This window comes from Sciurus carolinensis, chromosome 11 (genome assembly GCF_902686445.1).
Source record: "Sciurus carolinensis chromosome 11, mSciCar1.2, whole genome shotgun sequence".
Classification (NCBI taxonomy): Eukaryota; Metazoa; Chordata; class Mammalia; order Rodentia; family Sciuridae; genus Sciurus; species Sciurus carolinensis.
The window spans coordinates 120471644-120485160 of record NC_062223.1 but is presented as its reverse complement, the minus strand read 5'-3'; the positions used below and the strand labels follow the sequence as shown (position 1 = coordinate 120485160).

Here is a 13517-nt window from a genome sequence, read left to right as displayed (position 1 = left end):
GCCAAGCCTCGCTAAGGAAATTCAAAAGGAGTTTATTCTGAAGGCATTCAACTTACCACCACCTTGGTAGCAAACATGTACTTGTCCCGAAGCTGAAAGTCTCTCACTTCCTCAAGGATCACTTCCTGGTTTTCCCGGGACTGAAAGAAATCTGTACTTCGAAAAACTGTGGAGTAACCAGAGGGTTCATGTCGTTCCACATAGATGGTGTTTGGCTTGTCATAGGGGTCGATTCCCCTGGGGAAAAAAATTAAAAAGGTGTTATCATTTTCATATTTAATCACTGAAGACATGGAGATTTTAGCATGCAATCAACTAGAATCTTGGGCCACTGTGGTGTAAGCAACAAATGATATTCTCTGTGCCTCCAATGCATTTCTTCGTTCCTTGACTCAGTATAGAGGGAGAGGACTTGTCATCTGCAAAGTGTTCCAGGTCACTACCATTGTTTCCAAAGCATCAGAGGGGTTTAGCTCAAGGTAAGTTCTCTACCTGCTTGTGAAAAGCAAAAAGAAGGAAAAGCATAAGGTGGAGCGTTTCAGAATAAATAAGCTATGGACTGCTTGAGGTTGTCAGCAAGTTTCTAGCCTCAAGTTATGAACCTCAGAGGAATGAAGGAGACTTTTCCCAAGATGCTACATCCTCAGAAGGAGCAGCACTAGAGGAAACCACATTAGCAAACTCTAAGCCTACTGTCCCAAGGTCCCGGCCCTTTCTGTCCCCCGCTGTCGTCACTGAGTCACGCCATCTGGAGTCATCCTTCCAGTACGTTTCAACTCCAGCAAGGTGGCTTCACAAGCCTTCTCATACACACAGATGTCCTTGATGTCCTTCAGAAGGGAGGCACATTTCTCCCTGTGCTTTTGCAAACACACGGCCTACACAGAGGTACCCTCAGCATATGCTCTGATCCCACCACCAAATCCTACTCTCTTCCAATGTCAAGTTCGAGGTCTCATCTTCCTAGAAGCTTTCCCCCAAAGCTCCCCTCTCTTCTCCCAACAGGAGCAGCACATTTCAATCCTCTTGTGCGAGTTTTAACTCTAACAGAGGTGTAAAACTACTTAGGTAGGGTGAATTTTGGAATGGATCCCATTACTTCATACAAAGCTACAAACACTGGAGTATGCATGTTGTCCAAGCTTCCCAGAGGAAACACAGATGCCCTCAAAGGTCCTGTCTTAGATTTCCTTTTAACCTACTGGGCTCCCAGCTGAACTCGCGCTTGCTGCACTGGATCCATAGACTGTAATTACAGATACTAATCCAAACAGCGACTGCAGAATGACAAGGTCACACTATACTGGAGAAGAAGCTCTGAACAAGTGTCCTAGAAAAGAGGTCTCATGTGGCAGCTGGGAAGGGAACTGATCTGCCTGGGTTTCCTCACATTCACAAGGACACCAACACCAGGTGGACCACTTAGCAAATGAGCAAAAGGTTTGGAAAGTCAGGAAAAGAGTTTCATGGGAAGTTTTCAAGGTGATGACTTGAGGAGAGGCAGAGATAACAGTCTTTATCTGGCTCCATATGCGCAATGGTGCTCAGAATAATGGAGGCAATCATTCTGAGTTCCTTCACAGATGGGCTGTTGAGAACATTCACCACACCAAAAAAAAAAAAAAAAAAAAAGAAGGCAGGGGAAGAAAGATAAGAAATACAAAAAGAGCTTCTTTTTATAATGGAGGGAAGATTTGACTTTTACCCTACAATCTGGACTCTGAGCAAAGCACCGGAGAAACCAGCAGCCAGCCTGGGCCCTAATGTGAGAGAAATCTATTCTTCGTTATCAGATGTTGGTGTGGGTGGGTGATGGCATGTTCTCTTCTCTTCCCTTCCACAATTAGAAGTACTGATTAAAGTACTTCCTCTAGCCTAGAGGATATGCAAATTAAAATGAGGCCGCTTGGGTATTTTTTAAAAGGCAGAGAGGAAGGAACCTTTCTTGAGGTATTTTGAGATGAATTCATCTCCATTATTCCTTGCCTAGCTGAAAGAGGAAGCCCACATGTAGACAGAGAAAGAACTAGGACTCTCATCCCATATTTGGACCTCCCATTTCTGGGAGTTGCTCCACCTACACACAAGTTCCTGTTCTTTGCCATTACCTCATCTTCCAGTTTCTTGGGCTCATTCATAATTGCTTCCTGTTCTCCTTGCCTCCAATTCAGAAATTCCAATCCTGGCACCCTCTGTGGGCATGATCCTCCGTCCTTACCTCCAAACCCTCAGAGATGCTGCACTGGATGTCCTAGAGTCCCTCCCTCATGGGTGTCCTGCTGTCCTATCCTGCCCATCGCCAGCTCCGGACAACATAAACCACTGACTTTTCTCACTCCTACTGCTCATAGGCTGCCAAGCATAGTTGAATAAATGTAATTATTCTCTGAAAGATCAGATTACACTCATTTATTATGGGGAACCCTAGGAGGATGTCCCCCAAATATAACCAGAAATCCCAATGCCAGACATGTAAAGATAGACTAGTTCCTTCTAAGATACCTGCATGTTTGCAGAAGGTAAAATACAACGAATTCCTAAACTTGAATTTATTTTATTTAGGAGTTGGTCTAACTAATTAGTTTCATAAACCAACAAAAGACCAATTTGTTTCCTTAAAATTAATAACAAAAGAAAGTTATAATGGTATTCCTAGGGTAAAGACTGCCCTTGGACAATACTTCAGTTATAATTTCATTAAGATCCCCAACATCTGCCCAGGAAAATAACAAAAAGATCAGAAACAGTTGCCCTCTGTAAAGGAAGTCACAGGAGTCAGACGTTCAGCTGTGGGGCTCCTCCCTGGGCCAGTTCCATCTTTACCATCCTCAAAGTACTAAGGAAGTAATATTAAAAGACACCCAGCTTTAAACCCAGGGTTAAAAGAAGCCACAGATGGTATCTACATCTTGTTGGGTCATTTAATGAGAACTAAAACTGCCTGTAAAAACAACAAACTCACAAAAATCAATGTGCACACACACAACCTGTCCTATATTGCAACAAAAGGGCTAATCTCCAATATATAAAGAGCTTCTGGAAATCAATGATGAAAAGACTAATGACTGGAGAGAAATAAGAGCAAAGGGCATAAACGGGCATATCACAAAAAAGAGACCAAAAAAAAACAAAAAAAAGATCCTTAAGGCCAAGTAAAAGATGTTCAAACTCATTCATAATGAAAAATGCAAATTAAAGCTACAATGAGACACCTAATTCTTACCTAAAGCATTTGCTGAGAAGAAAGACACTATTGTAAGTTGCTAATTTGATACTTTCCACTAAAAAATTGGCAATGTCTACCAAAGTCACAATTCAGGGGAAATTTATTAGTGCATAAAACTTATAAAAATCCTTGCCCTTGGGCAGCTTACATTCTATTAAAGTAAGATGATTAATATGCATAATAATTGTGTGTCAGAATATAATAGAGTGCTACATAAAAACGAATTGCATATAGAAGATTGGAAATAGGGTAGTAGTTGCAATTTTAAATAGGATCTGTAGAAATGCAAAACTACTCTTGAGATATCACCTTACACACATCAGAATACTATTATCAAAAAGACAAAGAGTAGAAAAGTGTTGAGGAGGGTGTGGAGAAAAAGAAACCCTGGTGCTCTGTCTATGGGACACACACTGGTGCAGTCACTGTGGAAACTGTAAGAAGGATCCTAAGAAATTACAAATAGAACTACAATATGAGTCAGCAACCTCTCTTCTGAGTATGTACCCCGAAGGAAATAAAAGCACCACCTCATAAAGATAGCTGCAGCCCCATGTTTATTGCAGTATTAATCACAACAGTTGAAATATGAAAACAACCCATGTGTTCTATGACAGAAGAGAGAATGATGAAACTGATAGACAGACCCAATGGAATAGTAGTCAACCTTTGTAAAGGAGAGGAGACGAATAACCAGACAGAAAAATATTGCCTGATCACACTTATGTGTACAATGAAAAGAAAATCAAATGCATAGAGAGAAAGAATAAAACAGGGGGTAGGGGGGTGATCTAGGTTAAAGGATACAAAGTGACAGGTGTGCAGGATGAACAAATTTAGAGATCTAATGTACAACATGAGGACAATACTTGAAAATATTCTTATTATATTTGGGATTTTTACTAAATGCATAGATTTTAGCCACTCTCATGTCTGTCTGTCTATCTGTCTATCTCTCTCTCTCTCTTTCTCTCTTTCTCTCTCTCTCACACTCACACACACACCTCCCAGGATAACTAGGTTAATTTGCTTCACTACAGTAACCATTTCACTGTGCCTATCTCATAGCATCATATTGCACACTTCAAATATACACAGTAAAATTTATTTTAAGTAAACAAATCAATATATAAGATCCTGTGGGTAGGCCTCATTGCTCATTGTAAAAGGAGCTATTTGAGCAGATACCTAATGAGGCAAGGAATAAGCAGTATCACTATAGGCAGAGAAAACAGCAATGCAAAGGCCCTGTGCCCTGCAGTAGAAATGCACGGAGGAAACCGCAACACAGTGCATCCAAAGGTTCAAAGAGGAGCCACAAGACGGTGTGACCTGTTTTCAGCAGGACAGATCTGTCTGTGGACTGAGACCTGACTATAAAACTCACTGGGTGACAGTGGTGGCCGAGCACAGGAGCAGCCACGCAGTCGACCTGGGACATATGCTGAGGGTGGGGCCGACAGCACTTGTGACAGCCTGCAAGGACTCCGCAGTCCTTGGCCTGACCAACTGGAAACTGACAAGGGCGGGGTGGGATGTGGCCAGTTGGCTTAGGGTGGTAGAGCCAAGAGTCAGTCTGGGAGGCCTCAAGTCTTCTAGTCATCCATGTGAACAGGGCCTAAGAGCAATCCGGGCACACCCACCAACCCCACGATCCTGTTCCTGGAAAGCTGTCACACACATACACTGCACACGTGCACACTCACGTGTTCAAGGTCATACACTGAGTCACTGCCCCAGCACAAGGGCAGAAGCAAGCACGACTAGAAGTGACTGTCCTTGAAGCACAGTCTATGGTACTCCCCTCCTCAATCACCTCCAAGGCTCCCCATTGTTCCCAGAATTCAGTCCAAATCCCTCTCTCAAGCCCTGCAGATTCTGATACCAAGTCTCCTTTCCAGACTTCACCCAATACCCTGCCCAAAGAGAAGACCCAGTGTTCTTCACCCGAGTACCAGTGACTCATCTCTGCCTGTGCCATCCTGTTTCTGTCTGGAATTCCTTCCTCTGATCCTGCCATGCTACCTCCTACCTGCTGTGCATCCTTGATCAAGGGCAACTTCCTTCACGAAGCCATCCATGAGCACACCTTCTGGAAGGTCCCTCTCTGGCTTCTCTTTCTGTCTGATACTTCTGTGCTTCTTTCATAATTCAAGTTATATACATGAAATATGTCTTTTCTTACCTCCTAAACTACATTCTCCTTAATAACTGTATCCATAAATTATTCAACTTCCTATACCCTAAAGTATCTAGCAGATTTTATATTTAGCAGATATTTCCAAAAAAATATGCTATGAATGAACAAATGCCTGAATTTTATAGAAAGGGAAAATCTTACTCCTGAGACGATACTCTAAAAACGAAGGCCTTTAAGAGCTCTACTACATGCAAGAGCCTCAAGCTTCCCCTGGGTCCCCTGGGAAACTGAAAAATGCAAAAGCTCTTTCCTCTCACAAGTCACTTTTTCCTTTCTCGTTCCTGCCTCTGAGTTCATTACACTTGCAGCCCTAATTCTCAGGCCTAGAAAATGTATTTCTTGAGCTAAATGCCTCACACTTCAGGTGAGGACCAAAGGTCTGTCCACCACGAGGAAGCTCGAACTGCAGTAAGAATGTATGGAAGTTGGGACTTCCTAGAGGACACAACTCACCAAGAGAAGGACTTGACGTGTTCCTGAATCATGATCCAGGTCTGGCCAAAATCATCAGACTTCCACAGCTGCAAAGACCAAAACAACAATAGGTCATGTTATGAGAAGTACATACAACCTGAAGAGAACCGCCTGCAAAACCCACTGAATCCCTGCCTCAACAGCACGCATTCTGTGCGGTCACCCAAAAGCAAACAGACAGGGAGGGAAGGACCGATGGGCACCTTTGCACTCTTCCTCAGTAGCCACTGGAAGGAAAAATGAGTGTGACTTGCCTTCCATTTATGGATTACCAGAAATTTTTTCTACTTGATTCTAGCTCCCAGTTAATGGTACTTCTTGACCAGGAAATAATGTCCTGGAGATGTGGCTCAGAGGTAGAGAACCTGTCTAGCACGTACAAACACTTCCCCAGCACTGCAAGGGGGGAAAAAGATTTAAAAGGAACTTGCAATGGGTAGCAGCATTATTTAAAATATCCAAAATGTAGAAGCAATGCAAATGTTCATCAAGGGACAAATAGATGAGCAAAATGTGGTATATCCATACAATGGACTATTATTCAGCCTTGAAAAGGAAATTCTGACACATGATGGAGTATAGATAAACCTTGAGGACACTGAGCTTAGTGAGATAAGCCAGTCACAAAAAGACAAATTGTGTCTGATTCCACTTACATGCGGGTACCCAGAACTGTCAAAATCATAGACAGAAAGTAGAATGGTGGTAGCCAGGGGTTCAGGGCAGAGAGAAATGGGGAGTCAATGTTTAATGGACACAGAGTTCCAGCTTAGAAGATAAAAGAATTCTATACATGGATGGTGGCAATGTTGTCCAACAAAATGAATATACTGAATGCCAATTAACAGTACACTTAAAAATGATTAAGATAGGGGCTGGGGAGATAGCTCAGTCGGTAGAGTGCTTGCCTTGTAAGCACAAGGCCCCGGGTTCAATCCCCAGCACCCAAAAAAAAAAAAAAAATGGTTAAGATAATAAAATGTGTATTTTACCTCAATTTAAGGGAAAAAAAAAAAAAAGAAAGAAAGAATAAAGAAAACCTATGGCCTAGGGATGTGGCTAGGTGGTAGAGTGTTGCCCAGTTTGCACAAGGCCCTGAATTTGATCCCTAACACCGAAAAAAAAAAAAAAAAAAATCTAAATGAGCCTTGGTCATCAAAGCTGACAGGACACCAGCCAAGTACAGAGCACCAAAGGAAATCAAGTGAACACGCAGACAAGGCCTCAAGTAATTCACTTGCTGCTCTTTGCCAAAGTCCCTCAACTTGCACTGAGGTAACCCAAGGGTTCCTCTGGTCCCAGCATATGTGTATTAGGAAGCATGAGACCAAAAATAACAATAACCCACCTCCACTGGTAAACTGACCCAGCCCACATAAGCTTAGGTTACTCCCGACGGCAAGCAAAAGTAAACAGATCTGTGTTTTGGTTAAACAGCCCACAAAACAAAGAAATGTTCCAAGGTTCTTCTGAACAAAAACATCTGAGGCTCCTCATCAATCTGCTCGTACAGGATCTACAGGCTTCGGAGTTTTAGGCCTGACCCACATTCTTGACTCGGCAAGCTTCACCATGAGATATAAATCCTACGTGGCCTCTCTTCTCACCTGCTAGCTTTCCTTCCACCCTGGATTCCAAGAGGAAAACACACACATTTATGTTCTACCCACGTGCATGCACACAACACAAAGCAAGAATATAAAAGGTAACGGTGACCTCAAAGAGGTGGTAGGCAGAGCAGTAGGTTTAAGGTGGGACTTGGGGGTGGGGCTTAGGGGCAGAGCACTTGCCTAGCACGTGCCAGGCCCTGGGTCTGATCCCCAGCACTGGAAAAAATAAACAAACAAATGAGGTGGAGGATGGAAGTAGCACAGAAATGTGATAAGAGGTCCCAGAAGACCTTAGACCCCAGACTTCTCTAGGCAGCTCTCTCTGATTAAATTCCAGGCCCTCGATCCACCCCAAGGGCTAACAAAGGGGCATGGTGTTTGGTGTTGAAGGTACAGGGCCTGCCAAGTGCTGGGTGCTGAGCGCTGGCGGGGGTGCAGGAAGAGGGTGCCCGGGGGACAGACCTTTCCTGAGCTGAGGTAAGTGAAACAGTAGCTAAGCTCAAAGAGGAGGAGGGAGGGGCCAGAGGCGAGGTCACCCAAAGGACACACACACAATCCACCCAGGCCCAGCAGAAAAGCCCAGGAACCCCAGACGACTGAGCTCCGGAAGCTCTCTTACCTGCTTGTTGGGGTGAGACCTGTCGAAGCCCAGGAGGAGGTTGGAGGCCTTACTGTGCAGGAGGAGATCTGCTGCCCGGAATGGGATAGAAAAGCCATGGATAGTGTTACAGAAGTCAAATGTGATCCAGAGGTACTGGGCATAAGCATCCGCAAAGATGTACTGCAAGAGAAAACAGGTACTCAGCGCAGCACCCGGCCAGAGACACCCAGCGCCTCCCCAACCCATGCGCTGGCACATGCAGGTCGTGGGGACACTGGCTTCCAGTGTCATCCTCCCCAGCTCCCAACATCTCCTGGCACTGAAAGGATGCTATCCACACCAAAGCAGACTCAGTGAAGAAGGGTGCAGTGGTGGACCAGGAGGAGCCACAGGCAGCAAGTTTAAGCAGGTCATGAAGCTGGTCAAGCCTTTCCTGGCAGGTCAGTCGGTCACAATCTCAGGGTGACTATCCGCTGGCTGAACACAGATGAGACTGCTGTCTCTCCCTGCATGCTCTGAGCACCTATGGGACATGCCATTCCAGGAAAATCAGTAAGACAATATCTGTCTAAGAAGAGAGGCTACTCCTTCTTGTTACTATGCCAGGTGACCCGGCAGCTCTGAGGACCCGGGCAGGAAGTGGCTCTGATGAGCGGGGCCTGGCCTTATTTTGCTTGTCTATGTCGGTGACTTTGAACAAGTTTGGCTGGAGAGAGGTTGCAGCCTCAGAGTTCTCTTGGGTACAAGTTGAAGGAAAGTCGATGAACAGGCGTACTGCAGACCCACCGTGGTCTAGATGCGGGGGTACCACATGAAAATCCAGGATCCTTTCGTCACTCGCTGGCAGCCTAGTAGGCACAAGCCAGTTCACGTAATTCACAATTCAGGATTCAGAGAGAAACCAAAGACAGGGTCCTAGAAGAACCTACGCATGTCACAAATGACTCCACAGAAGAGGTGAACCTCAAAGGGCAGGCAAGACTTCCACAGGGAAGGAACGTTCCATGTCTAGGGCAGTTTGTTTGGGCACAAAGGAGGGGGAAAAAAGTATATTTTGATGACAGCCTTGAGGACCTGCAGAAAGAACTAGAAACCAGCCTGGAATGCACATGAAAGTCCTGGGGGCCAGGGTGGCCCAGGAGACTAGGCTATGAACGAGAAACCAGAGCAAATGGGCCCAGCTCCGCCCACCACCCGTCATTCACATCTAGAAGTCAATCACTCTGAAGGAATCCATGGAAGGACATGGATTGGAGACTTCCAATGGACACCTGACCCAGATCAAGCTCCTTCCTCTGCGTCCTTTCAGCACGAAGCTGGGCCTGCACTAACCACTTGGCACTCATTCCCACGTGGCTTTCGCATGCTCTTACGCCTCATTCCCACGCTCTCCCCAAATCCTGACCAGACGCTTCCCAGGAGCACACTCTGTGCTCTCGTTTCCTCCCCAGCATCTAATGTAAATCCCCACACTCTACAGCAGCCTAATTAAATCTAACGGAAAGGTAGTAAATGTTTTGAAAGCAGAAACTACTCTAAGCAAATGCAATGTAATAAAAACAATTATGATCCTAGGAGGATCATCATAATTTTCGCCACGAAAAGCACTCCCTAGAAATAGCCTATCTTCCTCTGCCTCAACCATCTGGGTTCCCGGGGAAGGGAGTGTTCTCGGTTTGAAAAGACTTCTCTAGAAATCTATGTCGTGGTTTCCAGCAGGATCACATTTGTGAATCAAAAAAAAAATCATGTTCCCAGTCAGAGAACTTATTACTGTTTATGAGAATGGTTAAATGTTTTCAAAAGCACATAGTAGGTGCCAAGTATCAAGCACCCACAGCAGCTCAGTACTTGGGGTATTGCTGTCACACCCCTTTGGGTAACGAGGACTCAGAAGCTTAGAGTGGCAGAGTGGCTAGCTGCCCAAGATGACACAGGGGCAGGCAGCACTTAACACCCACACCTGACCAGTGCAGAGCCCAGCTCTTAACCATTCGTCCATCCTTCTCTCTGCTTCCAACCAAAAGGTGTCATTTCCAGAATTCAATGGTCGGTCTTGCATTACACCACTGGACTCACTTGCTGCCTCCTCTCCTAACCCACTTCTTCCGTTTTTACTGGAAATTCCCTTTTCCCTCGCCATCCACCTCAACTCTCTTCTGGCTCAACTCTCCATCTCAGACCTGGCTCTCCTGCAGGCCCCTTCACCTCCAGCCCTCTGTGCTCCTCCCACCTTGTGACTCTTGTTGCCTTTGCTAACTTGGCTCATCCTTCCACACAGCTCCAACTCCTGCCTCAAGGACAAGTGCCACGTGATGGCTGTGGTTGCATGTACTGTGGCCCCCAAGGGGCCCTGAATTGGAAGTGTGGCGATGTCAAGAGGTGGTGGAACCTTCAAGAGGTGGGAGGGACCTCATGAAGGGTACTGAGTCATTAAGGGTGCTACACCTCACAATCTGGTATCCTGTCTCATCACACGAACGCTCCCTCTCACACAGGCGCACACCATCTGTCATGATGTGATGTAGCCAAGAGGCCAACCTGATAGGGCTCCTCTTAGATTTTCAGCTCTAAAACTGTGAGCTAAGTAAAACCTCTTTTTCTTTATAAAGTACCAAGCCTCAAGCATTTTGTTTTAGCAAAGAAGAACAGCCAGATAAAATGACTTTTACATCTACAGTCTGACTTCACACTGAGGTTCTACCTTCACTACCTTCTCAGCTTCTCCTCTTAGATAGACCAAGATATTTCACAGTGTCCAAAACTGAATTCTTCAGTTCCCAACAAAACCTAATTCTCACTCCCTCTGCCCTAAAAGCCTTCTGTGCTATATCCCAATGCCAGGCACTGAGTTTTTACTATGTTCCCTCCCTTTGGTCCTCACTTTAAACAGCCAACTATTCCATTAGGTTTTCCTCCAAAGTCTTTTTCAAATTTTGTGCATGTCTTCCTTTTTATATCCAGTTCTACTAGCACGGTCCGTGGTCCTATTAAAGGCTGTAAGCAAACTGGGTGCAGATACTGGGTTGTATGCATCCGTGTGTCTCTCAGGACTTCCAGTGTGTGAAACACTTGGAGGCAAATATGAGTTTGGTTGAGTGACTAAGTAACCTCATGGTCACAAGGATTCCCTTTCCAGACTCTTTAAACTTTGATTTCCAACCCTACATGCATACTGCTGGCAGGTATATGTCCCTCAGATACTACTCAGCTGCTCCCCTACTCAGGCTCTTCCATGGCTCCCCACGGGGCTCAAGGCTAAGAAAAATCCCATCTTTAGATGGGGCAGATTGACATTACAAAGCAGTTCAATGCAAACACTCAACTCCTGAGAAGCGAAGCGAACCTCCTGAGTATCCTGCTCAGAAACCACACGCGGGCACCCTGAAGCCTCTACACACACCTTCCTCCTGCTGAAGGCTCCTACCAGCTCTGTTGTACCTTTTGATGTCCTGTGACTATCCTTGAAGTTCCATTCCTAATCCTAAGCACCCCATGAAGACTTTACTCCTCTGACTCAACCTCACTTAACCCCCCCCAGCTCTACTCAGCAGCAGATTCCATGCATCACAGCCACATGGTGCATCTTGTAATTACAAGTCACGTATGCACAAGTTAGAAAAGCTCAAAATGCCCTACTCTGCTCTTAAGCCCCGTACTGCCTGACTGACAAGCTCACTGGTGGCCAACCCCATAGAGCTGCCCGCAAAGGTGCCCTGAGAGCTGCTTCCTGAACTACGCAATCTCAGGAGCATCTTCTCCTACCCTGACTCCTCTGGACCAATTTGCAACTGCGTAATATTCTACAGGAGCTCCATCCTTTGACAATGGAGCTACATTTCCTCTGAAAATACAAATACTTCTGGAAAAATAACAAATTTAGCTACGAATTATATCTACATGTTATCAACACAAACAGCTCTCTCCAGTTTTGAGTGAAGAAACAAAGAGTTCCATGAGCGGAGGAAGGGCAGAGAAGGAAATAGGAAAAAAGGGAAGCAGAATTGGTTAGTCTTGCTGGGACCAACCTCTGCCTGGAGAAAGGCAGTATCACTTCTCATCTCCGGGGACAGTGAGGCTCTGAAGCCTACTGCACTTTAGTGGTGCTTCAAAGGGCCCCAGGCACAATTAGATATTGGCTGGCAGATGGGTGGGGCCTACGAGGCTGGTGGAACTACCAGGTGGCTGGAGCTGCACACTGGTCCAGGGAACAGCACACAGGGGACCAAGAAGAGGGAAACAGGACTGCAGGCTAATGCAAAAAAAGACCCCGAAACTCGTATGTCCCCACAACTACTCCGTCTCCATCACCAGGTGGAGCCACGGACCACAGCCGGCAGCCTCCTCGCCCCTCCTCACCCCTCCACAGGCACACTTCCCCCTCAGACTTCCAGGGGCCCCCTCTTGACATCTGAACCTCCCAGAGCAGCTTCTGACATTCACTTCAAGCACTAACAGCCCATGGAATGGAACCTCTTTACACAGGTGATTTGCCTGGGCCTACCACCCTGCTGTTGACAGGGAGGCGCCCAGCCTCGTGTGATTGTTCTCAGGAAATGGTAGGTCTGGTGGGTGATTTGCCTTCCAGGGGACAAAGGTAAAAGTAACAAAAGCAATCAGCACAATAAGAGTCATCACTTCCTTCCTGAGATGTCTGGGGAGGGTTACAGCCTTCTCTGGGGAATTAGAAACTGCAGGGAAGGCTGCCTCCCTCCTCTGCCTGCTCCAGGCCTCAGGTCCCACCATCATTAAATTCCCCATGAAGGCAACTTCTCTTTGTTCTCCTGATTCCCCATCCTGTCCAACTTCCCCAGAAGAAATCCAAGATGCCTCACCCTGCATGGCTGATGGAAGATGGACTGCAAACATGTGACCCCATCTCACCATGCCCCATCTAAACCTCTTTTATCGCTATCACTCCAGGTTCTCCTTCCCTCTTGTCCCAACTCCATGGGCCTACTCTGCATCTTCTGCAGATCTGAGGCTCCAAAAGCCCCTGATCCTCTGTCTGCACTGAACCTCCTCATGCAGGCCCAAAGATCACTTTCCTGTCTCCCAACTCTTCTGACTTGTGGTATTAGCAGCTGCTCACCACAACCTACAAGAGGCAGGAAGGAAGACAGACCTGCCTGTAGACATCTGTGCCCTAAGGTGGGAGGGGCACCAGTGAAGCTGAAAAGGGAGTCCAGAGAGACAGAAGGGCAAATTCAAGGCCATGACTCCAGCCAGGCATAGCTCTGAGATGATGTGGAAAAGTAATGGTAATAACAATAATCAGATAAACGAAGCCCGATAAAGTGAGCAAACCAAGCATCCTTTGCTTCTTAGGAGGCAGGGGGAACACAGATCCATCCAGGGGACAAGCAGCACAGCCAGCAACCAGACCCTAGATGAAGCTCCTCATCT

The 13517-nt window shown here is 46.1% G+C and overlaps 1 protein-coding gene across 2 annotated transcripts in view; it reads right to left on the bottom strand.

The window, feature by feature from the left end:
* The window catches only part of Sorl1 (sortilin related receptor 1), a 159629-nt gene that overhangs the window by 120424 nt on the left and 25688 nt on the right, over positions 1 to 13517 (bottom strand). For both annotated transcript variants that reach the window (XM_047516319.1, XM_047516318.1), the window contains exons 4-6: positions 8130 to 8291; positions 5880 to 5947; positions 57 to 237 (exon numbers count right to left, since the gene is read on the bottom strand). In XM_047516319.1, coding sequence (XP_047372275.1) covers positions 57 to 237; positions 5880 to 5947; positions 8130 to 8291 — 411 coding nt within the window. The remainder of the gene's footprint in view (positions 1 to 56; positions 238 to 5879; positions 5948 to 8129; positions 8292 to 13517) is intronic.